Source organism: Chionomys nivalis, chromosome 16 (assembly GCF_950005125.1).
Source record: "Chionomys nivalis chromosome 16, mChiNiv1.1, whole genome shotgun sequence".
NCBI lineage: Eukaryota > Metazoa > Chordata > Mammalia > Rodentia > Cricetidae > Chionomys > Chionomys nivalis.
In genome coordinates this window covers 59130005-59157712 of record NC_080101.1, presented here as the reverse complement: position 1 = coordinate 59157712, position 27708 = coordinate 59130005, and the positions used below count along the sequence as shown (strand labels likewise).

The 27708-nt window shown below is 42.3% G+C and overlaps 1 protein-coding gene across 2 annotated transcripts in view; it reads left to right on the top strand.

The window, feature by feature from the left end:
- Positions 1-27076, top strand: part of Mrps28 (mitochondrial ribosomal protein S28) — a 138552-nt gene extending 111476 nt beyond the window's left edge. Inside the window, exon 3 of one of the 2 annotated variants that reach the window (XM_057790299.1) lies at positions 26805-27076. In XM_057790299.1, the coding sequence (XP_057646282.1) occupies positions 26805-26961 (157 nt within the window). In that variant the 3' untranslated portion in view covers positions 26962-27076. The remainder of the gene's footprint in view (positions 1-26804) is intronic. The other variant, XM_057790300.1, reaches the window with a different exon arrangement.
- The last annotated feature ends 632 nt before the right edge of the window (positions 27077-27708 follow it).

Here is a 27708-nt window from a genome sequence, read left to right as displayed (position 1 = left end):
TCATAGCTGCTGTGCGGTCCAGAGGGCAACAGCTGTGCCAGGACCTCATGCCAGCAGGACCTCATGCCAGCATTCCATACCCTCAGTGCCCGTTTCTCCAGCTCTTGCAGTCTTTCTGTCTCTTCTTCCGTTGCCCCCTGAGCCTTGGAGGAGATGGTACCGGTGCTATTGTGGCTGTGTACTCAGCAATCCCTTTTCCTTAGCATTGTGACTAGTCAGGAGTCCCTGCAGTTACTGCTGCCCATTGAAAAAAATAATTTTCTCTGATTAGAGCCAATGGCAGCATTATCCCATGGGCATACATATTAATATTTAAAAGGTAATTTGATGGGCACATCTTATCTATATAGCAAGTATAAATATCAGTTTTACCTCTAAATTCTATTTTCACTTTAAATCCATAGTGAGTAAATTATGCAGAGAGGACCATTTTATTGAAGCAAACCCTTTCTTGCAAATGTTAGTTCTTATCAAATTGTCATCTACTTCCAATTCAGTTCTAGCCTGATGTTGTTTTAGAATGTTATAACAGTACATAATTGCCACTTTAATTCTTGAAGTGGTGGACCCAAATTTCCATTAGATACTTCATTGCTTAACTTAATGAAATTAAATGAAATTGGGAATGTATAAATGGTGAGGTTTTCCTTTCTTGCCTAGGATGTTGAGGAATCTAAATTGTGTATATGAGAAACAGTGTAACCTCCCATGATGTAACAGTTTGAGAGCATAACGAGCTACTGGTAAAACTGAGCTGTAGGCAGCCTTCCACCACCCCTCCCAGCCATTGTCACATAGCACACTCTGTGATATAGCAGTGTCATGCCTAAGCAGCTGCCTCCACAGCCACAGCCAGTGCGGAAGGTTTTTCTAGGCTTTTAGAGCTCTTCTTTCATCTGTGAGAACAGGCAAGGCAGCTGCTCCATGAGTTGGGGTAGGTTGGCATGCGTTGCTAAGGCAGCTGCCAGACTGACCGCACAGCTGGGGAAATAGCACTTGGTATCAATGAAACTTTACAGAAGTATGAAAATGACGGTGACGGGGGAGTCTTTAATCTTAGATCTTGGCCACTTTGATTCCTCCTTAAAATATAGGGAATTAGTGTAAGATGTTGTAGCAGTCCTAACTGAGCATGCTGCTAGCTTTGTTTTGGTTTAGAACCTTTTAGGATCTTACTTCCTGAATGATTAGGACAGACAGATACAGCTGTGGGTTATTTGATTCCAAAGTGGACCACATTTGCAGTATTTTTTATCTGTACAGCAGTAAGTTTATTTTGTGTATTTGCCATGGTTACAATAGCCTAGTAGGTAATTTAAAAATATTTAATTTTGAAGGGGTACTATTTTAAAAAGTGATCTCAAATTCAGTGCAGTTAACTTTACATAATAGAAGTGTACGAGCACAAGATACCAGACATCAGTTTTGATCAGGTCAGGGAATCACTAATTGTAGCACCGATTCTAATTGTTCTTAATAAAAAACCCAGAGTCAGATATTAACAGGTAAAGTTGACAGATCAGGGAAGCAGTGTAACCAGCTACTAGAGAGACCTTTTCCCTCTACCAAATCCTCAGACCAAAAGGGGCGATCCTGTCTCAGACTGACTGCTTCAGACTGTGTCTGCATCCTGCATCCTCAGACTTCACTGAGCTCCTGTCTCCACCTCCCTAGTGCTGGGGGTAAAGGTATGGGAACACATTCTAACTATTTTCCCACCCTCCCTCTCACTCCTGTCAATCCCCCATCCTTCCTACAGATTCCTTTCCCACATTCAAGTCTTTTTTGTTTTATGACCTGAAGATGTATGCTTAAAAGAAATCCCACACTAGCTCAGAATTGAGAATAATAGATGGTTATTTATTTAGGGATAGACTCACAAATCAATATCCTTTGCTAGAATGGGGAACAGCAACTGAATCCCACAGCTGGAAAAGAGGCTGGACTCACTCTTTACATAGGCATAAATAGTATAAGAGGCCACGCCCAAGTGGATTGGTAACTTAAAGGCTACTGGCTGTAGGATTTCCTACAGCAATGACCCACCAAGTTTAACCAGAATCCTCTGTATAACCATAGGTTTGGAACTAGCCTTGGAGCTTGATGTCATCATAACTGAAGATAGTTCATAACTGAATCTATCCATAGCCAATGTTTAGCAAGGAGGGGTAGGACCCTATGAATCCCACCCCTATCCACAACTAATTATCAACAAGGCCAGTCTTCTGCAGACCAAGTGCAGATAACTCCAGTTTCTGTGGGTTTATGATTGGATGGCTATGCATACCCAGATGATACTTCTTCTCCCTATCTTTCAGTTCTTAGCATTCTTTGTGTCCCCTCTTCTAAAGTGTTCCACAAGTCTTAAAGGGAGTGCTGCGGGAGCACCTTCTGCTCCTTCAGCCAATGGCTGCTGAAATACCAGCCTACTGGGGCGTGGTCTATTTTTCTTTAAAAAAGAGCGGCAAGCCTTGGCTCGCTCTCTTGGTTCCGGCTCTTGCTCCAGCGACTAGACTCCTTTCCTGGCTGTTCGGTGTTCTGTAAGCTTCCCCTAAATAAATACCCCTTTGAATCCAAACTGGTGTGGGATTGATTCGCGCATTAAGGGAGTGGTATAAGTTTTTTCTTTACGGCTGAACTCTCATCCATATTAACTCTCAGCACCTTAAGCATCTGTGATATTCTTCTTTACTGTCATTCACTACAAAAAGAGTCTCTTTGATTAAGGATGAAGCACCTTTTATTTATAGGTTTAAAAATAGATATTTAGAAGGCAGTGTGACACTATGTCAATTTAATAAACAACAGAAGGTAGTTGTTCAGTTCCCTAAGAGCCTATGATCTCCTCAGCCACAGGCTCACAGTGCCCGGCCTGGATTCCCACCTTTGGAATGTGTGTCAAATCCAGTCGGAGCGCGATCGGTTACTCCCGTAATAGATGTGTCACTGTTGCACAAGTGGGCCAGGCTTGCCTGGAAGTTTAGCACTGAAGTTGATACAAAGTAAGACTGTTGATGTCTCTTCCCTCAGTTGCCTGTATAGGACTTTCCAGCCCTACGAAAGCCAACAGGAAGAATGCTTCCAGCTCAGTTCTGGCTTGATTTCTCAGTATCTTGTAACTAAGATATGTTGATGTCTTAAGCAATAGGGTATTATCATCTAGTTCTAATAGGCAACCAAGTGGAATGGTAAGGGCCTGTATTGTTAGAGGGGGGTCTCTAGGGTTCCCTAACCAACAATTCATACAGAGTTATCCCACATCTTGTACTGGGATGATATCACTGACTTTTGAGATTTGTGAGAAGGGCAATTCTATATTTAAAAATTATAATTTTCATCCAGGTATTCTTATGTGGATATCTAAACCAAAGAATTGTATTTAAAAACCAGTGTTGTGTATTTCAGTGCTTTTCTATGTGTGAGGAACGTCTTTCATCAGTTCTCTCTAACCCAGAGGTACTGTAGCTTGAGCACACTGTCAGTTCTTCTCTCTGTTGCTTTTGTCCAGCACAGTACTCCTGCTTGTCCCTTTGTCTGAGAACAGGGATTGAATTTCACCCACCATTTAAAATGTAGGTAATGCTTTGTTTGGAAAAGTTGGCTTTGAACAAGAGTAAACTAAATCTAAGTGAATTGTCACCTAGGTGGTTCATGTACCTAGCCCAGCAACTGGATACTGTGGGAACGCAGGGCCACCTTAGGAGATAGCGACATTCTTCTGGAGAGCTGCCTTTGCCGCACAGTGAAGGCAGGTGAACTAGTAATTGTCAGTTGGCTCCTTCTGAATGTGGAGTGCATCCTATCCTGCAAGACCCTTGCCATTACCAAGAGAAACTTTTAAGTACTTTAAAGGGGTTTGTTTCTACTGACGCACACATTTTGAAAAATATTCAGTGAATTCTAAAGACAGTGTCTGAAAGGCCCTTGCACTGAAACCTGCCGTCTCCTTACCAGCACTTTCTCCTCAGCCTGCTGAGCATCAGTCTAATCCCAGAGGTAAGGGTTTAGAATGATCTAAGGCCCCAATTCAGCATTCAAGACATTTCCCAAAAAGTTCCAGTGTTTATAGAAATGAAGAAATTTACTTTGAACCCTTATAAAAGCATTACTAATCTTTATAGATATAAACTTCTTTTTAAATAGATTTTTACATTTATGTATTGTGCGTGTGTGTACATGTATATATGCATGTCATGGTGTACGTGTGAAAGAAGGAGGATACCTTACGGAGTTGGTTGGTTCTCTTCTACCGTATAGGTTCTGGGAATCGCACTTAGGTCGTCATGCTTGTCAGCACGTGCAAAAAAAACCATTGATCCATTCGCCAATCCCACATACATTTCCTAACAATCTGGTTTTCCATTGAGGAAGTTGGTACAAGTGCTAGAGCAGCAAGAAGAATAATGATAACATATCTAAAGAAACCAGAAGACCGAAAGGCCCACTCCTTAAAAGAAACTTTTATTTTAATGTGCAATGGTGAATTTTCTTGTTATTTTACTGCTAGTTGGTACAATACTTGTATATATTTCTTTGTAAGATGTGATGCTTCTATTTCGTATACATTGTGTAGTGATGAAATCCGGCTAAGTAGGGTAGCTCTCACCTCAAATATTATTCATATTTTTGTGGGAGAACTTTGGAAATTCCCTCTTGTAGCTAATTTGAAATATACAATAAATTAGTGTCAACTGTAGTCTGCTTGGTATATGTCAGTAACTTTGTACCCATAGACCTATATACCCCTACCCCTTTCATGCCTCTCCTCTGAAACATTGGTAGCTACCATTCTGCCCTCAACTTGAGACGTACTTTCTTAGATTCCATGTATGCATAAGGCCATGCAACACTTGCTTTTCTGTATCTAGCTTATATCAATTAATGGTGAACCTTCTAGGTTCATTCATACTGTCCCAAATAGCAGGATTTCATCCTTCTGATGACTGAATAGTATTCTATTGTGTATATGTACCTCATTTTCTTTATCCACTAATTTGTTGGTAGACACTTAGGGGCAGTCTCATGTCCTGGCTGTTGTGAATAGTGCTGCAATGAACATAGGACTCCACATTTCTTCTACATCCTTTTTTATTGGTTTTGAATTCCACCTGGTGGTAACAGTGCTGGATCACTTAGTATCTTTATAATCATTGAGACAGGGTCTTTGCTGTCTGTTAGCACATGCCTATTGCAGCATATTTTAAGATGCATTCGTGTGTTCATATTACCATAAAAAAGTAGAGTATATCATGCCATGGGAAGTGTAGTATATCTAGGTATTCCTGGATAGAACCTCTACCCTGCTATTTCAGTGAGCCCTCTGAACCATGATGGCTGATGCGTGTGGTGGGAGTTAGCAGTCTAAGCGGAAGTCACCACAGACCCTGCACATTCCTTCTCTTCCCACAGCCAGCTGGGCAGTCAGTCACCCATGTGTGGAGTATTTTATATTAAATATGGCTTTACTCAACAAATATTGTCAAATTTTAATAAAATTATTTTTCTTGTTTGCTTGATCAAAGCAATATTCTTTGTGTCGAAAACACCTTTATATTACTGAACAGGTGGTTCAGCTGTTTTAGAAATTGTTGAAGTCACATGTAGGCAGCATAATGAAGCTTTTTAACAGATTTACAGTGGAACTGTTCACTTATCTGCAAGTTGTCTTACTTCACAGGGTGCTTAATTTCTCTAAGTAGATGCATTTGCCAGTATCATTGGCTAAGAGAATGTGGGGTTTTTATGCTTGGAGCTTTCACTACCAAAACTGGACCCATAGTTTTTATTTTAGCAGTTACTATCTACTTTTCTCAACTCAGTAACATAGGAGAAGGACACAAACTGGCTTTAGAAAGAACAGGTTTGGGTCTGATTTTCTAGCTGTATGGTTCCTTTTGCAGTGTGGTAACAGCAATGCTTACCTGTCAAACTGTGTGAGAGGAAATGAAATAACACTGTGTCACTGTGTGACGCGTGGTCAGAGTTGGAAGTGGGAATGTGTCTCCTGATGAGGAAGCTGCCCTCTGTGCCTGCATCCATTTTAATTACACAGGAGAAATCTGTGCATCCTTTAGAATTTGGTTGCAGGTGTGCGCTGTCGAGTTTGTCCTTCTGCCTATAATTCCATTTATGAACATTATTTGGTTGTATACTAGTGAACCGAATCATAAGCCGTGTGGGTTAATAGCTAGAAAAATACCTATGATTATAACATGATATATAACCTGCTTTCACACAGTGAGAGATCCAGATCACGAGAGTTCTTACCATCACTTTCATTGGTTCTTTGTAAATATTTGTTTGGTAGTATTAGCTTATGTCACCTCGTGAAAGTAAAACTAAACATTCTGCACTGTCTTTGCTTTAAAGAACATAAACAACCTTATTTTCTTTTATACTTTTTTTTTTTCTTTTTCTTCTTTTGGTTTTTTTGATACAAGGTTTCTCTGTGAAACAGTCCTGGCTGTCTTGGAACTCACTTTGTAAACCAGAATGGCCTTGAACTCACAGAGATCATTTTGCCTCCTGAGTGCTGGGACAAAGATGTGAGCCAACTCTGAGCAGATAACTTTTTTTAAAGCCCAGTTATACACATTGTAGTTCTTTGGTAATACTCCTAACTAAAAATCAATATTCTAAATAAGAATACTTAAAATTCTCATGATCTGTTCCTTTTTTCAGTCTGTGAAAATCAATATGAACCAGCTTTCTAGCTTCAGTAAACTTTTTATAAACAGCTCAGCTTGTCTGCTCGTTCAGGTGGTGACCGAAGCAAATTTCTATCTCAACCCCTTCTTCCTAGCCGTCTCGCAGCTCTCAGACGAAATTCTCCGTAGCTGTCAAGGGAACAAGTTTCAAGACTTGGAAACATTTTGTGTCTGAGAAGAAATGAGTTATCCTTTATTTCTTTAATAATAATAAATTTAATTTATGTTTTAAGAGACAATAATGAAGAGATTTTTCTTCCTTCTTATAGAATTAAGAGCAAATTTATTATAGAGAAATGTGTTATTATGCAGCCATGAAATACTGTTTTTTTTAAGCCAGCATAGATCATCTTTAAGAGTGAGTTGCTCTCACAAGGAATGTTTTGTCATCGAGTGTTTTTGTTTATTGGACTGTAGAGTGGACGTTTTCTTTTCATTACCTGTTCTGGTTCCTTTCTTCACCCCGTAGCAATGGGGTGCCCAGTCGTACCTCCAGTTGTTTGTCCCTTATGCCTCGTTAGCTTACCCGGAACTGAGTGACAAGTCAGAGGGTCAGCTTGACAGAACAGGAAAGTCGGTCTTGCTCCACAATACAAAAATGGGATTTTACTGTGAAGCATTGGCTCACGGTGTAGATGTTCCACTGGGGAACATGCAGTTTCGCGGTGTGTTCTTGTTGTTTGTTTTGTTTTGTTTTATTCTGGAGAGTACATTACCATTTTTTACTGTTTTATTTATATTATCATTCAACAGATAATAAATGAAGTTATAGGATATCCTCAGAATTAGATAGCTGCTTTGTATTATGATGTTCTAGATATCTTTATCTTCAGCTGTAAAAGTTCGTGTGAAGTCTGAAAGCAACCCTCCCCATGTTTCTGATTCTGGCCTTAGAGGCCAGCGGGAGGCGGATGGAGTGGACTGTGGTGTTAAATGAACAAACAAACAGAAGTGAAGAGGAAGGGAATGAAAGACCGTTTCCTTACCAAGCAGTCACACAATTTATTGTCTGGAAAATAAAAAGGAGGAGAAAAGAGCCAGTTTTCTGTACTGTGGTGCTCACAGATGTTCCCCCTTGGCAGCCATGCAGTCCTAGTCAGGCTCGGGTTTTGCAGGCGTAGTATGTGAGGCTCCTTTGTTAGAAACCGTGGCCTGCGGTGGGAAGGGCTGCAGTGATGGAGAGTATCGCAGGGTACTTGGATTACTGAGTTTCAATACAGACTGCGCTAGAGTTGCTTTGTGAGCCATGGCTTGTTTCGGCCAAGCCTGGCTAATAGCACCCTCATCTTGGCAAACTGTTAAAAAGGTGGAGTTGGCATGAGTTACGGCCGTGGAGCCATCCTGTGCTCGGACATCAGAAGTGCTTTAGTAAGCACAGGTCTCTAACAACCTATTGACATAATAAACTCACCAAAGGCGTGTGAATGTAGTCACAACTGGAGCAGCTTTGTTCATGGGACGCCTTCCTTTCTGCTAATTGCTGCTGTCTCAAGTTGTCGCAGAGTGCTGTTCTGCTTGGCCTCTTGTTCATTTTAAGATAAGCCTTGGTTACAGAATGAAAAATGCATGGATTACATATTTTATGTTTTAGAGGTTCCTTATTTGCATGTGCAGTGTTTTCTGTTTAAATGTGAGCTTGTGAAACATGCAGACCACATACATAACCTTCGTCACTAAGAGCAAAAGAAAGTATTCCTTCATTAGCCCTGGTCTTTCACGTGAGTCACTTAAAGCAGAATGTTTGATTACCAGATGGTAACCTATGTGTTAACTACATTTTAAGGTTAATATATAAGCTTTCAGGATTGATAATTAAATGTTATCCCCTTTTTGAGTTACATGCATTATTGAATAAATTTTTATGGTCTTGTAATTGCTTACATAAAATTCAAACAGGAAGGGACAGGAGACTATAAAAAGTAATAGAGACTGGGAACTTTAAGATCACCTCTAATTAGATAGACTTGTTGGATTGAAGGTTGGATTTATAAAGAGAGTCATAGATACAAGTCAACCCCTTTGACGGCATGGGGGTGAGATTCGGAACAAACCAGTAACGATAGTTAGTGAGAAGCTGGTGGCTTCTCCTGTTCTCACATCTAAACATTCTCTTATAGAGCTTTTATAATTTCATCAAATCAAAACAACATTCATTTACTGAACTCCTTCCCCCATTGCACAGTTCACAAATGCTACCAGAGGGAGACCTTCATTCCAGTTAGTAAACAAGGCATGTACTCATTAAAAGTTGTTGCTAACAGAAGATTTAAATAGCAGTTCAAGACAATAATGGGAGCCTATCTCAGAGGAGTCCTCCTTCAATGGCTATATGGGCTGTGCAAACAGTAATTATCCCTGCCTTCAGAACGCGGAGAACCGTCTTCAGGCTGGGGTCGGCAGAGCGTGACTCGCTCTCGTTGAGTGGCTCTAGGTTTTCCTGCTTTCCCTGCTGAGTTCCACTCGCTCTGAACACAGCATAAATGTCAGCTCCCCTTCCTAGAGTTCTGAATTTCTGTCCTAAGGGACCCCTTTACACGTCTGCCTGTCTCTAGGATGACATGCCATGAGTCACATCCGTGTGTGTGCAGTGTTCTCTGTGTAAGTACTCCTTCCCACAGTTGCTTCCCATGGCTGCTGGACTCATTTTCGTTGGTGCCTGGACTTTGTGAGTGGATTGGAGAAGAGGCTCAATCTGTAGGCTGGGTGGACCTGGAATTTAGAACGTGGCCAAGGGTTGCCTCAGCGCCCTGTGCAGGGCTGGCTTACAGTCATGAACTGCATTGCCAGCTATTTCTTTTGGCTGTTGTGTTTTGTTTCTCAGTAGGTTCTTGCTTGTAGTATTGGAGGGCTTGAAGCTCACTATGTAGTTCACTTAAGCCTTGAACCTTCCGTGGTCCTCCTGCTTCTACTTCTTGAGTGCTAGGATTAGATATGTGCCACCACACACGTCCAAAGGAATATTTGTAGGGTTTTGTTGTTATTTTTTCATAGACAGACAAGTCTCCTATTGCCAAAGATGACCTTGAAGCCCTGATCTTTTAGCCTCTTCCTCCCTCCCATGGGCTAGGATTATAGGCACGTGCCATCATTCCCAGATTACTAGTTCCTTAAGACCACAGGGTTATTCTTCACATCCTGGCATCTACTTGGCACATGATGAGTGCCTAATGTATATATAGAATTAGCTGCATGTTTGACTGTACTTACACAATTATTGGAATTTATATGACAATCACATGTTATGGACTGGATTTTATCCCCTCCTCAACCAAATTCAAATCTGGAATCCTACAACCCCCATATGACTTTGCAAGACCTATGAAGAGGTAGTCAGGGCTGTAAGGTTAAAGGTGAAAATCCTATGGGACTGGTACCCATATAAATAAAAAAACAAAAACAAAAACAAAAACAAAAAACAAAAAAAAAACAAAGACTTTCTCTTTCAGAACTCTTAGACTGTTGCTATATAGTCATGCCACCTGGGTCCTGCTGATAGTCCAAAGTTCCTGTGATGCCTAGAAACATTCCTCCCCAAAAGTCTAACTGTATTACTCGTTCAGTAGAGTAGAAGCCCTTAGCTGATTGATGCATCCAAATGTAAGCTGGCTCAGGAATTCGAGGGAGGCCAACCTGGGTGACATCATCAGACCCCGTATGGATGAACGAAAACCTCAGAAATCTATGTTCTGTTTATTTGCATACAAATAAATAAATCCTTGAGAACATTTTTGTTAATTGCTGCCTGTTCCCATTGGGGAACAACCTTCCAGCCATGTAAGCTGGCCTGTTAAAGGCTGTAGCCAGGCCTGCCTGGTGCCTCGTGACATAGCCGGGAGTGCTGCATGGGAGTCCGTGCCCTTCTGCCTGGGTGCTCTCTCTCAGCAACTGTGAGACAGTGAAGATGCTGGGGACACATGCTGTGCGCAGGGTTCCATGCTAATCATAGAGCTGTGTGTAAAAGAACCACATTCACTCTGGTGTTGTTTCTGTCATCTACCATTTGCCCTCTGGGCAGAAGGCTGCTCTTCCTTCTTTCATCTCTTTCTGAGTGTAAATGAGCTGTAGGATCCTGCAGGATCCTATTTATTCTGCAGGGCATCTGGCTTAATTTCATTTACAAAGCAATACAAGCTAGTTGCAGATAGCAATTTGATAGGGGTAACTTATTAAAAGTTAGTATTTCCCAGACGGGACTCGGTGGTGTAAAATGATGATGGTGGTGGTGATGATATAGAATGAATACAAAGAGGGGTGGGTAGGGAGGAAGGAAGAATCTGAGGAGTAGGGGGGACATGAGTATGTTCAAAATACATTTATGAAATTCTCAAGTAATTAATAATCGTTGTTTTAAAGTTAGCTTGGGGTCTGTGGGGTGGTGGGTATAGATGCTTGCTGCCAAGGCTGAGAACCACGTTCCATCCCAGGAACCCACATGGAAGAGAAGAGAACCAGCTCCCACAAGGTCTACTCTATCCTCCACATGCACATCCTAGACACAGTAAATAAATAAATGCATAAATGAGAAGGAAAAGTTGATGCTTCGTACTCAAGAGTGCTGACTTTTGGTGGCAAAGAAAAAAAATTAAGTCAGTCTTCCTTTCTGTTTTGCTTTGCTTTCAAAGCATAAAAAATTGTTTAGAGACACTTCTATTAGTCAGAATATACCAAATATTCTTCATTTAGGATTTTATGATTTGAATGTTGTTTTATAGGTAATAGAAGACTTAGTATAGTATAATTGTGTAATCCTAAGAAAACTGTGTCAACCTCGTATTTCCACTGAAATAAAAGCAAACCCTCTTATTTGTTATTTAAGTTGTAAATGTGCTCCTTGTGACTCCTGTTAGAGTCTGAGCAGTGCAGTTGTCATTGCCTGATGTTGTCATTTCTCATCTTTATTTCAAGGATACTTGACTCCTAACAGTAGTATATGCTCTCAGCACTGAGAAGGAAGTCAGCCTGCTCAGTGCAAACGCCCTAGTCACCTTAACACCCTTAATACACTCATTCCTCAGTCCTTGAGGAAATCCTGGCTCCACACTGAACTGCAGGTACCGACTCCTAGGCTGTTGCTCGGGCGGGCGTTTAGTGAGTGGATGCAGCTTTGAGACTGGAAGTCAATGAGGCACACAGGACAGGTTCTGGGATGCCTGCCTGCCTGGTGACCCAGGGGCACACCCACACCCTTTGTAAAATAAGTTGCGGCTCTTTAATGTAGCGTCTGAGAATGGCTACTTTCTGTCATCTGCAGACACTGGCTGGATGCCTGCTCTGATGGCGCAGTGCAGCTAAAGTCCAGAAATCCCCGGGCCGTGAACGTAGTAGAGTAGCGAGGGTGGCAGGGAGAGCAGGTATGTTTGACCTCTGCAGGTCTCTGCGCCGATACATGCCCAGAGTACTGACTTGGAGAAGCACTCTCCCACAGGGTCACACCCAGCCAGTGCTTTCTGTTTCTCTGTTTCCAATAAAGAGCAGGAGCTGGAGCGTTTCCCAGAGTTGGGAATACAGAGGGCAGATATCAGAAAGGCGCAAAGGTGTCGTCACTAGCTCTTGTCAAAGCCTTTATTAGGCTTTGTGTGTGCGCTTTGTGGGATAAGGGAGAGGAAAACATGCAGTTGTGCGTGTGTGGACATCAAAGGAGGAGGGTGTCAGATGTCCTACTCCGTCCCTTCTGCCTTGTTCCCTGAAGAGGCTCTTCCACTGAACCTAGTGCTAGGTTAGCAGTCAGTAGGTCCTAGCAATCCTCCTGTCTCTGTCCCACTCCCCGTATGCTGGACTAACAGCCTGTATGGTCAGGCTCGTCTTTTTCCATGTGTACTGGGGATTTGTTCTCAGGTCCTCATGCCTGCACAGCAGTCGCCTTTGCACGCTGAGCCATCTCCCCAGCTTTCCAAAACTCTCTTTCTTAAATGAAAAGTAACCCTACCCTGGTGAGTGTTTGATAGACACCTCTGCCCCTCTGCTCCCTACTTCCCTATCCTGCCTCTCTGTCTAGTGGGTGCCCCCACCTCAGGAAAGCCTATTTAATAAGCAGTCCATTTAGAGAGGTAGAAACAAGTGTCAAAGAAACAAAACTAACAATGAGTTAGTATAAATTTAGAGATTTTCTCTTCTCTTACTGTAATATTTTAAACCCCCTGAACAATGTAACTTGGAAAGCTACAAGCTAGCTATTGTTAAGACGTAAATGTGACACTTAAGATACCATACCCGCCCTTGCCCTGATGAGTAAAAGTCGTCCTTTCTTTAGGTTCTCACCACACCAGTGCTTAAATACATCTTAAAATGTTTTCCTCATGAACTCCAACAGTCCCTCATTTGAAAAAAACGTAAATGTGTAGTTACATAGGAATCTGAGGCTCATGCTTCACCGCGAGCGTGCTCGTGGGCAGGTGGGATGGCTAAGCCGTGACTCGCATGGTAGGAAAGAGTTCACTCCTGCAAGGTGTCCTCTGCTGCCCGCCACACGCATGCAAACCTGCATCCACGCATGCACACCTGCACACACCCATGCACACCTGCACACACGCATGCACACCTGCACACACCCATGCACACCTGCACACACGCATGCACACCTGCACACACCCATGCACACCTGCACACACGCATGCACACCTGCAGGAAATAAATGAGTGGAAAAGAAAAGCCTAACTGTCCTCACGGGTGTTGGAGGGATGCAATAATCAAGAGATAAGGCGTGCTGGAAAGTGTTGGGTCTGGGGCACTGTGTAAGTGGCTTCCAAAACCTCATTTCTTCTGGGCAGGAAAACAGCCTCAGCTGAAGTAAACCTAGATCCAAGCGACTCGGATTCATCGTTTTGTTTAGATGAATATAAATACTAATCTCTTCCATTTTAATAATGGGAAAACAGTTTTGCACCCCGCCTCTGGTATTTCAAACATTCATTTCTCATGCCGACCTATATAAACTGCATGCACTGGTTAGGAAAATCAAAGCATGAGTTAAGTAAGATCCTCCACGAGTCACACAGAGTTCAGTTGTAACACTCAAGGACGGTCTACGGTATGAACCAGTGCCCTGAACAGAGTCAAGGGAACGAGGCCACTTGGGTGTTTTCAGTACACATAAACTCCCCTGCACCCCATCAGTCTTGATGGAGCCGGTCTCAGCTGGGCCCCAGTCAGCAGTGGTGTCTGCCTGGGAATTTGTTTGTTTGGTCTCACTATCCAAGACTGGCTCTGTGTCCAGACAGGTCCAGACTTCCGATCTGGCATGTACCACCATGTCCAGGAGATAGTTTTTAATAAGAGAAGAATTGTAAAGCCCCACAGATTGCTGTGCTCCCCGACTCTGGCTCCTGTGCGGCCTCAGCCCGTCCCTGTTGTTCAGGATACTCTGGACTGGTGTCTGCCCATCAGCCCTGGATTCCTGAACTCAGAGGAGCCTTCTCATACCGTTTGCTCTCTGTCCATTAATAATTTTTAAGATTGCTCCTGCACTTGGCCATTGGTGCCCGAATCTAGTGTGTTTAATAGCCACATTTGAAATGATCCTTTCAGTTGTTCAGACCTTCACTTCATTTTTTAATTTAAAAGTGTTGAGGTGTCTCATGCTTTACATATCAGTATTAATGCAAATGAATTTTTTGTTTTGTTTGTTTTTGATTTTCGAGACAGGATTTCTCTGTGTAGTTCTGGCTGTCCTGGAACTCACTCTGTAGACCAGAATAGCCTTGAACGCAGAGATCCACCCACCTCTGCCTCCCGCTTGCTGAGATTAAGGGCATGTGTCCCACTGCCTGGCTTATGCAATGAATTTTATAGTAGCTACTGCTACTTGAGTATTTGTGGTGTGATTGATGTGCATTTCTTACTTCTTAATGGTTTGTGCTTCGTAGCATCCCTTCAGGGTGTGGCGCCGTACCTGCATTTGATGATTACTAGCAAAGCAAGGTGGCAGGCAGTCCGCTGCTCTTCACTGACAAAACTGTTTCTGCCAATAAACAGATCTTTTCTTCTCTCGTGGAATGAAAATTGGTTTGCTTAAAAAAAAAAAGTATTCTTTTTTCCCTAGATGCCAAATTTGAGCCTAAATTTAGTCATTTGCATTTTTGGGACCATGTGCCCTAAATTTCATTTGGATATTTCTTGTTTTTCCTTTATGTATATATTTTGTATTTTGATGAGCAACAAATTTTTAGGTTTTTTTCTTGAAATAAAAATAGACTTGCTAGGGGGAGGGAATGGGAGGTGGTGGGGGGGAAGAGGCAGAAATCTTTAATAATTAAATAAATTAATTAATAAAAAAATTAAAAAAAATAGACTTGCTGTGATTTGTTAGGTCTTAAGATTTTCCTTTAATTCTTGTCTTATTTGGTAACTCCACAAAGCATTCGGTCTTGTTTGAAGCCATACATAATTCCATTTTCATATTTCAAAGAATAAGTCAGTGCTTAAATCAGAAACAAAACTATTTGTCATGACCCAAAATATTAGCCAGACCTGGTTTAAAAGACCTTGATTTTAGGAAAATCATGATCTTACATCCTTGTTAGCATTACAGAAAAATAAGACTCCCTCTGCAAGTGAATATGGCTGAAAAAGATGCAGCCAAGTGTAATGAACAGTGTCCTTTTCTCAGGGCCGTGAGCACTGTAGGCTTCCCATGGCCAAGATGCGCATTGGTGATTATTTGATAGGAATACTCTGTATAGCACTCTGAGGAACAGTGAGCATCCCTGTAGATCCTGGATGAAGGGCTACTTACAAGAGTGTAGTAGACCCCAAAGCAACCCGTATGGATGATGGCTTCCCTATAGCTATATAACAAGGAGTTTTGGTTGGTGATGGTAGCTTTTAGCTATATAACGGGTTTTTTAAGTGCTAATTATTATACTTTTTTCAGAAGACCTTTGGTAGTAATTCAGATAGAAATTTATTTTATTTTCATCTATATCTTCTAATGACCTGGAATAACAAATTAGGTCTTAAGATTTATGCTATACGTAAATGTTACTAACAATAAGAGATATTGGCAAGAAGTAAATCTAGTGAACTCTCCCTTTTACTGTATTAACTGTGTGCTTAATTGTGCAGTGCACGTGATACAATGGTGAGCAATACTTGAAGAAAAGAAAGGGCTTGTTCAAAATATACAGGAGCCAGTTAGGGCGTGTGAAGCGTGGCATGCAGGAAGGGAGATGAGCCTGGATAGGCTTTTTAGGGAAGGAGGCATGGGTGGCACAGGTCAGAGAAACAAGGTGAGCAGGACTGGTGAGAGGTGACAGTCGTGAAAGGCTTGAGGTGACCCACGGTGATGGGTTCACCATCTCGTCCCAATATTTCATGCAGCTAGTGTCAAAAAGCTTAAAGTTTTACACTATACGTTTTATCACTGTGTCAGCTGCCAAATACTACTTCATGAAAGTCAAGAGAGTAGGACTCCAGACGATCTTGGGTCTTTTGCTACTGCTTTCTTAGTAATAAGAATATTAAAGACCAAAAAGTTCATCTAAAGAGCAGTGTACTGCATTCACACAGGCATGGCCATGTTCTCACACGTACACAGACATAGACAGCCGTGGCCACATTTCCACCCCCATATGTGCGCACATGCACACGCGCACATACACACACACACGCACATAAACTCACAAATGCGTTCTCACACACGTACAGACATGTTCACTCAGCCTGTTAGTTTCCTTTGCTGGGATAAGATATTCTAACCAAAAGCAGCTTAGAGAAGAAAGGGGTTTGTAGTCTACAGTTCCCAGAGGACGCGGCCTGTGACTGCGGGAGGCAGGAGCACGAGGCCAGCCTGGCAGTCAGCAGCATTGCACCCACGGTCACATACAGGAGGAGGCGGAGCGCTCACACTAGCGTCCACTTTTACATAAAGATCAGCATGACTGACAATTCCAGTAAATTGTTATTCACTGAACCGTTTGAAATAATCTAATTTGTTTGAGGCAAAAGAGAAATTTTCATTCTGATAGTTTTAAAAAGTGAAGAAATTATGAGGTGACACAAATTCTGAGAGATTTTGACTTGCTAAGTCGGAACTTATATGTTAATGATTTCAAGATAGCTATTTTTAAACCTGAGAGACTCAATTGCAGGGCCAGCTAACTGGACTAGGAAAGCCAGAACTCATCACAGTATTGCCTTTGGATACTGAGGTTCAGTCTAAGCCTTATGTCTGCCAGCTTTGTACCAGTGTATTTATATCAAAGAACTAGTCAGAGGGATCCTCTCTATTAGCCCACGAGAGCCATCAGTAGCAGGCACTGGCGTGGTAAAGAATGTCCAGACCTCTCCGAAGGAAAGCCATTAAACCACGTTCTTAACGCAGAAATACGGAACCGGATGTAGTTGCCCCTTTACGCCACAGACACACGGGCTCTCTATGGCAGGGCAGATGGAAGGCAGCAGCCAGGGAAGACTGAGCCTGAATCTGTTTAGAGTGGAGTTCAGAGGTCAGTCAGAAGCACTTGAAGTTAAGAGAAAGAAGCTATAGAAAGAGGTCATTTCATTGTGAGTGTCCTCACTGAAGTCACCATTGCCTTTAAGTCTATTTGAGGTTTTAATCCAAAATACAAATTTTCTGTCAAACTAGTATTTGGAGCATTTTTCTTAATTAAAAAATAAAACAATGTAGTGTTTTAATAATTTAATTCATTATTTGTTAACATAGGGAAGGAATTGTGTTTCTAGTGGAGAGTAAATGGGGTTAATAGCAGCAGCCTGACCTGCGTTCTCTCCCCTCCAGAACTTAGATATCAAGTCTCTAACTTGCATTCTGTTTGTGTCTGGCGGCAAAGCTGTAAGAAGTGAGGAGTTAAGTCGTGTAAGGCTAGAGCCACTTCAGTGTGTTTGGACCTATATGGTTTTGGGGGGGAAGGGGGGGCGGGTATTGTTTGGTTTTGAGACAAGTTCTTCAAGTAACTAAATCTGGCCTTCAACTCTTGATCTTTCGTCTATATCAAAGTGCTGGGATTACAGGCATTCTGTACTGCCCAGTTTATATATTTTGAATAAACAAAAAGCAATTCTAAAATTTTCCTGGTAATTTTGAAACCCCTAAGCTTTGTGTTATAAATGTTTACATCTGTGGCCCCACCCAACCCTTGTGATGTTGCCATCTGCCTGTCCTTTCTTTGGTTCATTGTGTTGGTTATTTTCCTCCTGTTGTTCCATTTGCAAATATATTGGTGCAGGTCTAATTTGTAAGTATTCAGGGATAATTAAACAGAAGTGTCTTGTTTGTGGTATGGCCTTTGTCTTTGAAGCTGTAGTAGAGGTTAACTCTACCATTATAAACTGAGCATGGCCCCGCGGCCTGCTAGTGAAATGTTGGATCTGCTAGTGAAATGTTGGAGATCTGTATTCACTTTATTTCTCAGTGTTCAAATTCATGTCCTGCTAGGCAAGGGCTCTACCACTGATTTGCACCAAAGCACAGCTTTTGGACTTTCTTAAGCACATTCAAACAAACCAACAAAAATTACCATCATGTGATGAAATCAGACCTGTATTTATTACTTCAAGAAAGACAGACTTAAAGTCTCTGAGTTCTGTGGATGACTTTTGTGATCTGTGAACCAGTCCTGGAAATATAGCCAGGGAAACTGACTAAATGAAAGATAATATCATCCAAATTTAGCAGGAAGATGAGAGATAGGCTTGAGTCTATAGAATCCTAAGGGAGCCAGTTGATTAGAGGAGATGATGAGTCTACAGCTGACATAGCTAATTTGAATGAATACTGTATAAAAGTTTCTTGGGCAGACAAATTATGAACGTATGGACTTAGTACCTCACTCCCACAAGAATTTCTGTGTACTAAATTCAAGGCCGACTTACAAAGTCTCAGTTCTATGTCTGTCAAGACCTAAGCAGGAGGGCGGTCAGAGGTTTAAAAAGCTGTGCTGGTCCAGCCCTCCAGTCTTCTTGAGCCACTGTTAAAAGCATCCTGGAAGATCAACCACTGTCTCCCTTTCTTGGCAGTCTGTGCTCGTCTGTGCTCTGTTGTGGAAGCTGCTGGGCATGCGAGCTGTTCAGTGTGTTTGGTCCCTTACAGTGGCTTGGTTTTGTTCATTGTTATTTGGCTTCATCCTCAAACTCCTTCATTCGTGTTGAGATAAATTTTTATTTTTATACTTTTATGCTGTTTTTTTTCCCCTTTAAAAACCTTTGTTTGACTTTTTTGAGAGTGTAATACATATGTCCAAAGTATTTGGGTTGTGTTCACTATTCACTCTCCCGATTCCTCCCAGGTTTACCAGCCCCTGCTGCACACATACCTCTTCACAACTTCCTGTCCTGTTTTGCCATTTGTTTGTTTTATAACCCATCAAACCTAATTTTGCTGTCTATATACTCATGGGTATGGGGCAATCTCTAGAATATGCTCGACCTAACACTTCTCCCATGTTAGAAACAAATGATGATAGCGCCACACAGAGCAAGGTGACTCAGCAGGGCAGGCCTTTCTGTAGAAGGGGTACAAGATGGCTCCCTCTTTTACCTCTGACATAGGTGACTGCACCTCATCCTTCCAGTGGGAGGTTGACTTCAGTCTGATGCAGTTGGCTAATTGATACAAGGGAAAAAGAATGTCCAGGAAATAAGAGTCCTGCTCATGCTAACTACCTTTAATATTAAAGAAATAAAAACCCTGTTTCTCATAATTCTCCCCTCTTTCTCACCCCGCCCTGTAATTCTGTTCCCACTCCATGCTGGAATCCTGACTGGCTTGATCTCGTGTGGGCAGCTCTTCCCAATCTCTCGACTCCTACCGTCCCTCTGTCCCTCTACCAAATGGTCCCTGAGCTCTGGCAAGAGAAGCATGATATTGATATCCCTTTTGTGACTGGACATTCGAAACTGACTTCCTGTCTTCCCATACAAACTCACTGGTGAGGTCTGGGAGCTGCACAAGTCTGTGGGCACAGCGATATGAATTTAGAGGATAGTGTGATATCTACTGACTAAATAATAGCAGTGGTTTCCCCTTGGGGCTGATGAGCTTCTCCAGCCATGATCTCGGTCCGATTTACAGTACCCGCCTTGTGTTTCCTCCTCTGGAGCAGGTCCCAAGTCCAGCCAGAGATTGGTCGGCTAATCCCCTTGCCTTGTTATAGTTTAAGAGGGGAATGTTCATACCATTGGTATGAATAAGATTTAAATCTACAAATTATTGAATTCTTAAATTCCTTTTTTTTTTTTTACAAATTCTTTATTGATTAAGTTATAAACTGGGCTATTACACCTGTGCCCATAGTCTTTGATTCTTTCAGTCTTTGGTAGGTGGTAGTGGTGGTGATGGACTGTTTTAAGAACTTGGTACATGAGTGAGTATACAGTTTTATGTGCACAAGAACTCTGGGAAACGGATACAGTTCTCATTCTCGTGTTACAGAGAGGAAATTGATTCAGACTACACAGGAGCACTTGAGTTGGACACCACCCCTAGTCATCTGGTCCCGGAGGACAGGGACTGGAGGCTTTAAATCTGTGTTCTTACGCACAGGTCAGAGTCATTGGATAAAGCACATACGGTCTGGGAAGGGTTTGCTGGCATATTCATTTTAAATCTCATTATGTGGGACAATGTAAAGCCTAAATAAGACAACTAAGTAGTACAAGTGGTTTTCTAAAACCATAGCACGGAAGGCTCACTACAAATTACATTGGAGTTCTCAGAAATGCATTATTGGCTGACTTCTTTCTCTTTAATAAGATATTCCAAAGTTTAAGCTCCCTGCCCTTTGTATGGCTTTGGATCTCTTCATGTCCTAGCTTCCCAAATGGATAGAATGCATGGAGAGGCCGCTGCACTCTCTCTGACAGAAGCTTTGATGATGGGATGCCTTTTAGCTTCTCGCATCCTTACATGGTGCTCTCACCACTGACAGAAGATGCCTGTCACACACGAAGGCTCTTGGTGCTCACAGTAAAGTGATGTCTGCTGCCCTTGTTTTACCAGCCCTCTGGGTTTGTGGAGGATGTACTGTCCTGCACTTGATTATCTACAACAAAGGTAATTCTAGGTTAGGGTTTCTCAGGGAATTGTCAAAAATCACCATGGAACTTTTTGAAAAGCACATTACCAAGTCCCACCTCAAATTCACCAGATCTCTCTAGATTTTCTCTGTGAATTTGCATTTTCACAAGTTTCCAAAACATTGTTGGGGGGGGTGTGAAAAGCACCATTGAAGAGGTTGCAGGAAGTGGACGCATTTCTTCAGGCATTGTGAGGACCACCTGACAAATTCAACTTCTGCTCTTTGGGGAAGGCTGTAGTTAGCAGGGAAGATAATATCTGTGTAGAAATAGCTGTGATACAAAGTGAAAAGAAAGAGCTTCCTTCACTGTAGAAAGGCTACTTCCAGAAAGTAGAAATCAGAGGTATTTTAGAGGCTTTTGTGTTTTGTTTAATGCATAGAATATATTATTATATAATTTTCTTTTAATGTTTGTTTCATTAGAGCTCTCAGATATTATTTTCTGAGACAAGGTCTCATGTAGTCCAGGCTGGTCATAAACTTATGATCCACTGCCTCACCTCTCCAGTCCTAGATTACAGGTGTGCACCACCACACCTGGCTGCTCGTCAGTCCTAGGATTACAGGTGTGCACCATCACACCTGGCTCCACCTCTCCGGTCCTAGATTACAGGGGTGCACCATCACACCTGGCTGCTCGTCAGTCCTAGGATTACAGGTGTGCACCACCACACCTGGCTGCTCGTCAGTCCTAGGATTACAGGGGTTCACCATCACACCTGGCTGCTCGTCAGTCCTAGGATTACAGGTGTGCATCATAACACCTGGCTCCACCTCTCTGGTCCTAGATTACAGGTGTGCACCATCACACCTGGCTGCTCATCAGTCCTAGGATTACAGGGGTTCACCATCACACCTGGCTGCTCGTCAGTCCTAGGATTACAGGTGTGCACCATCACACCTGGCTCCACCTCTCCGGTCCTAGATTACAGGGGTGCACCATCACACCTGGCTGCTCGTCAGTCCTAGGATTACAGGGGTTCACCATCACACCTGGCTGCTCGTCAGTCCTAGGATTACAGGTATGCACCACCACACCTGGCTGCTCGTCAGATGGTTGTCATTCAGCATACAACAGAAAGGACTCTAAGTTTGCTACTCTTTCCCTCATTGGTTCACAGGCATAATTTATGGAATTTACATAATTTGTTAAGACAAAAGCAAAATTGTTCATAGTTTTAAAGCTTGCTTCATCTAAAACAGGAGGAAAGTCTTGCCTTCTATAAATTTTCAGCCCTCTTGGATCTTCTGTGTGAATCTTCTTCTGGGGATTGTCAACTTCAGTGGCATAGAACCACTTCTATGGAGAGCTGCATACAGACCTCCTCTTGTTCAGCCGCCTCCTCGGCGTTGGTGTGGGCAGAGCTGTCTTCTCAGATAACTGTCACACACGCATTTTTCTCTTAAAAACAAAAGTCATACTTCCTACTGCCCACATAAAATCTTGCTTATTTTATGGCTCACTGGGAAGTAATACTCTTAAAAGTGTGTAAAGATAGATGAATGGAAAAGGAAAATACACACACCACCACCACCATCATCATCATCATCATCGTCATCATCAATCCATTAACGTGTTAGGTAGTATGGGAAGCCAAGTCTAGAAAAATCAAGTAAGTGTACCAGTCCACACACTGTAAAATTCTAGAAAACTGAGATTCTAGATCATCACTGACCTGTTGGCTTTTGTTATCAAGGGGTATGTGAATTTGCTGACCATGGTTAAGTACTTTCTTTGAGACAGGCAATGAACTTGCTAAGGGTTGCACTGACCCACTGATCCCCACGCCTCCACCTCCCAGGTGCTGGAATTATGTTCAGTTATCAGTATTGAGAACCAAAACTCGGGCTTTATGCATACTAGGTGAGCACTCTACTAACCAAACTACATTTTCAGGCCCCAAGAGTTGAATACTTGCTGCACTGATTCTTCTGGAAGAATACAGAGATAATGTAACACTGGTCAGATCCTAGGCAGATAGCATGTCTCCTGACCCGGGCCTTTCCATAGAAGTTATCCATACCTGAGAAGGAGGGCACTAACACGTTTGCTGTGCTGGGTTTTGATTTTTGTTTGGTTGCTTAGTTTGGTTTCCTTTCTTTCTCCTTTTTTCTTGCCTTCCTTTCCCTTCCTTCCTTCCTTCCTTCCTTCCTTCCTTCCTTCCTTCCTTCCTTCCTTCCTTCCTTCCTTCCTTTTTGTTTGCGTTTATTTGAGACAAAGTCTCACTATGTACATTTGACCGGGAATTCTCTGTGTAGGTCTGCTGGCCTGAACTAATAGAGATACACCTGCCTCTGCCTCCTGAGGGCCAGAATTAAAGATGTGGACTTTACTGCACCTGGCTTGGTTTGGTTTCTTGAGGCAAGTCCTCACTATGTAGACTTGGCTGACCTGGAACTTGTTATGTAGACTAGACTGGCTTCAAACTCATAGAGATGCACCTTTCTCTACCTCTGGAATGCTGGGATTAAAGCCATGTACCACCATACGCAGCTATGCCGATACATATTATACTTTACTGTATTAAATCATGCCATCCAGTTTCTGTCTTCAGCAAACCTTCGCATTACTGCGACCTCTGTGACATAGGTACGGAAACTGTGGGTAAGAGAAAGCGTCCAAGCGCTCTCTCAGAGCCTGTTTGTTCATGAGGATTCTAGCAGTGGACTCTGTTCTGAGAGCGAAATGTGAAGGAACCACATTAGGTATGTTCTACCTGGAGACTGAAGAGTCAATATAGGTTAGGAAAAAGGGCCAAGCAGTGCTAACAACCCCTAAGATGTAGAGTGCGCCCTGAGACCCGAGCTCCAGGAAGATCATGGCAGCCTTCATGTCTAGACAGGAATACACCTGAGGTGCTAAGCCAAAGAAATATATGATAAAAACAAACAAACAAAACCAAGTAACTGGTTGGATGTTATAGGAAAGAGGCAAAGAGGGGTCTTTATGAACAGAAGCTGATTGAACAATTCACTGATAGTGTCGGAACAGAGTCCAAGAGTGGAGTCATCCAGGGGGAATTCTGAGTGCTTGTGAGAAAACACCAAGAAACCAGTCTTGGAACCTCAGTTCCTTCAATCCCAGAGTTGTTCTTGGAGTGTGTTTTCATGCTCCTCCCAGGTGCAGCATAGGAGTGAGTTCGCTTCAACTGTTGTTACTTATATGCCTTTATGGAAAAGCCTGTTTGGGCCACCTGTGGCTTGTCCTTGTGGTTGAACACCTTACTCTTGCGAGTCTTCTTAACCCTCAGTATAAATTATCTGATGCTCTGAATAAAGTTGGCTATTGCATGAGACTTTAATCCGCCTCATTTTAAGGTCCAGCTCTTGCAGGTTCCCGTGGCCAATAAGAGCCTTAAACAAGAGCACAGTGAGAACAGAGGGAGGCTCCAGAACACAGGCTGCAGCTGCACTAGTCCACCACGCTGAGCTAACCTTCAATCCCAGTCCAGAACGCAGGCTGCAGCTCCTCCAGTCCCCTGCTCTGAGCTAACCTTCAATCCCAGTCCAGAACACAGGCTGTAGCTGCTCTAGTCCCCTGCTCTGAGCTAACCTTAAATTCCAGTGCCTGACTTTTATGCAGCTTCCGTTATAACTGCTGTTTGCTAAAGAGTTAATAGTCTTGTTACGTAATTAATTTGTTTAAATAAAAAACAGACTGTAATCATATGTCTCGCATGGGGGGAGCACTAGAAAATATGACTGACTTCATTGTTTTTAAGTTTTATCAAAATCCATTGACTTCTGTTATCAGAAAAAATTAACTTCAGAAAAGCTGAACAGCCTAAGTGTTTACTTGGTAAGCCATTCATAACCCTTCAGAATGTAACCCAACCACGGGGAGAGTAGGTACATTGCCATCTGCAAACTTTCAGACACTGGGAAGAGTAGTCATATGGTTTACCAAAGTTATTTTCCAGTGAATTTTCTGAAAACACTTTTTTAAGTTTTCTGTTTGTGTAAAATAAATTTAATTTGAAAATTGAATAATAAACGTGGTATGGCAGATGGTAGTAGTGACCCCTTGGCTAGCATGCCTGTGATTCCCAGCACTCCATAAGTAAGTAAATAAATAAATGACTTATGGTATTGAGGTATCTCATTCTTTAAAGAGTTACAGTTTCAAGAGCTGGAGAGATGGCTCAGTTTTTAAGAGTGTGTATTGTTCTTGCAGAGGACCTGAGTCTGACTCCCAGCATCCACACTGGGCAGCTCACAACTACCTGTAAGTCCAGGGGATGTGGCGCCTCTGGTCTCTGAAGCACCAGTACACATGTCAGCATACCCACACATAGACATACACACATGTGCAAATCAAAAATAATAAACATAAATAGATTTTAAAAATGTTTTTTGGAAACTAATCTGCCGCCAATAGAAAAAGAAAAAAAATATGATACCTGGTTTGACATTTTCTTTAATTCACTAATGTTTTTAATTGACAAAAATTAAATGATTGGCTTTGGTCTTTTTTTTTTCAATGTGATGTTTTATTCTGGCTAGTTGTTTATTTTTTGAGTAAAAGTCTCATCCTTGCCGCTTCTGTGAGTTTAGCCTTTTCTGGTTTGTGTGTAAACGAGATGATGCAGTGCCCTCTTGTCTGACTTATGCCATGGCACATAACATCTTTCAGGTTCTTCCAATGTTTTTATGCTTTAGTGTGGTACAGTCTGTCCCAGATGTCAAGAACTTTGCCCGAGGAATTTTATCCATGTTGCTTCTGTAAATGTTTACTTTATTTGAGACATTTAATTTTAGGAGGAAAAATAGGTATCTGAGTTTTTCCTCCTTAATACTTTGGCTTTAAAATAAATGATACCTTGTTTGAATTTCAGTATTGGGTACATTTTTATTATAGCGTTAAATATTTAAGTAGTGGAGTGTGCTGGTGCACACCTGGAGTCTCAGCACTTGGAAGTGATGGCAAGAGCATCAGGACCAGGCTTGACTACGTTATTCCCTGTCTCAGAGAAGCAGTAAGTGAGTACACAGAGAGCTGGGAAGATGGCTCTGTCAGAAAGTCTACCGTCAGAAAAGCTGAGTGTGGCAGCACTGACTGCAGTGGGGCTGGCGGCAACGGAGCCCTGAAACTCATTTTCCTGCCAGCAAGGGACCCTGTCTCTAAAAGTAAGGTGGAGAATAACCGAGGAAAGACACCTGACATTGACCCACAGGTTTCAAGAGAAATACCACTGACCCAAATCATGCCCAAATTAATTAAAGCAAATAATTAATTAAAATGAGCTTTCTTTTTTATTCATGTACACAGGCTATCTCCCTCTGAAGGCAGGGTGTAAGAGATCAAAATTGGACGTGGGTGAGATAAGGGTTTTTATAGCTCAGGAGTAGAGATTTCCAAATGGGGGATTTAGCAGGCAAACAGGTAAGATTCCAGAAGTAAAACAAGGTGATCATAGCAAGGAGGCCACAACAATAGGTGGTCATTATGACCTTTTGAAACACAGCGAGGTTGCTGTTTTCTGGAGCAGGCAGTATAGAACCACTTGTAGTTGAGGGTATAACATGTTAAGGTGGGGCATAGTTCAGTCATTGAGAAAGAGATTTAATCATAAACAGGAATGAATCTAGTTTATATTTTCTATAAGATGGCTTTCAAGTCTAAGATGGAAGCAGCCTGGTTTATCAATATACCCACATGAACATGTCCCTATACCACATATTAATATATACACTAAATAAATAAGAAAAGTAAAATCTTTAAAGGCAGCTTTAAGTTGAAAATTCTGATACACCTGAACATCAAATAAAACTATTTCTTAGCTGGGCGGTGGTGGCGCACGCCTTTAATCCCAGCACTTGGGAGACAGAAGCAGGTGGATCTCTGTGAGCTCGAGGCCAGCCTGGTCTACAAGAGCTAGTTCCAGGACAGGCTCCAAAGCTACAGAGAAACCATGTCTCAAAAAAAAAAAAAAAAAATTCTCACATACCAGTGTGAACTTTCAAACCTTGAGACAATCAAAATGAAAATTAGAATTTGCATTTCATTTTCAGCCTGTTCATGTGTGACCTGCAGAATTAATGGGATATTTTTCTTATTCTTTAGGAAGTACCAGAGGGGCACCAGGGTCCGGCTGCGACTTCTGGATCTTGAGCTAACATCTAGGTTCCTGGGCGCAACCACAGATACAACTATACTGGAGGCCGATGCAGTTCTCTTAGGACTCCAAGAAAGCAGAGACTCAAGATCGAGAGAGGAATAACTCAACAAGTAAATGAACTGTGCTTGGTTCAGTCAGAGCGAGCTCTGTTTTGAGCCCAGACAGCTGTCAAGAATGCAGTTAGAAAACTGTGAATAAGTGATTGAATAAAGTTGTAACAAATCAAACTCATGGTGTCTCTTCCTTGTTACAGTTATTTTTGGCCTCACCCCACCCCCTTTTCTACCCATTTTTGTTGTAGTTGTAGTTGTTGGGTTCGGGTAATGCCAGCAACCCTGAGATTGTCTAATTCAGTCAGTGCTTTGACTGCTATCTGGACAGGTGGGGTGATTCTAGCCAACAGTGAATAAGCAACACAAAACAGCTGGCCTTGGTGTGAAAAGTGGACAGTAACAAAGAACAATGTGTTGTGTGTTAGTTGTTCATACTCAGGAGAAAAACAAAACAAGGATGGACTACAAGGTTCCAAGTACAGATTGAAATTTAAGTGTGGACAGCACAAGGTCACAAGAACAGTCACTCAAAGGGACTTGTGGGGAAAGGAAGCGACGGGAGTCTCTGGGAGAGCATATTCCCGCAGAGGTGGTGGCTGGTGTTAAAGCCCCGAGACAGGCCTGGGCCTATCCAGTTCAGAACCAGGAAGGAACCATCATGGTAAGTGTAAGAAGAGGGGAGGTGGTTGCAGAGAAGCAAGGGGGAGCATATATCCCTCTGCATTTGCCTGGTGTGATCAAGAGGGAGGCTTGCTGGAGGGTTCTTGGAAGAATGGGAAGCACAATCTGCCTGTTC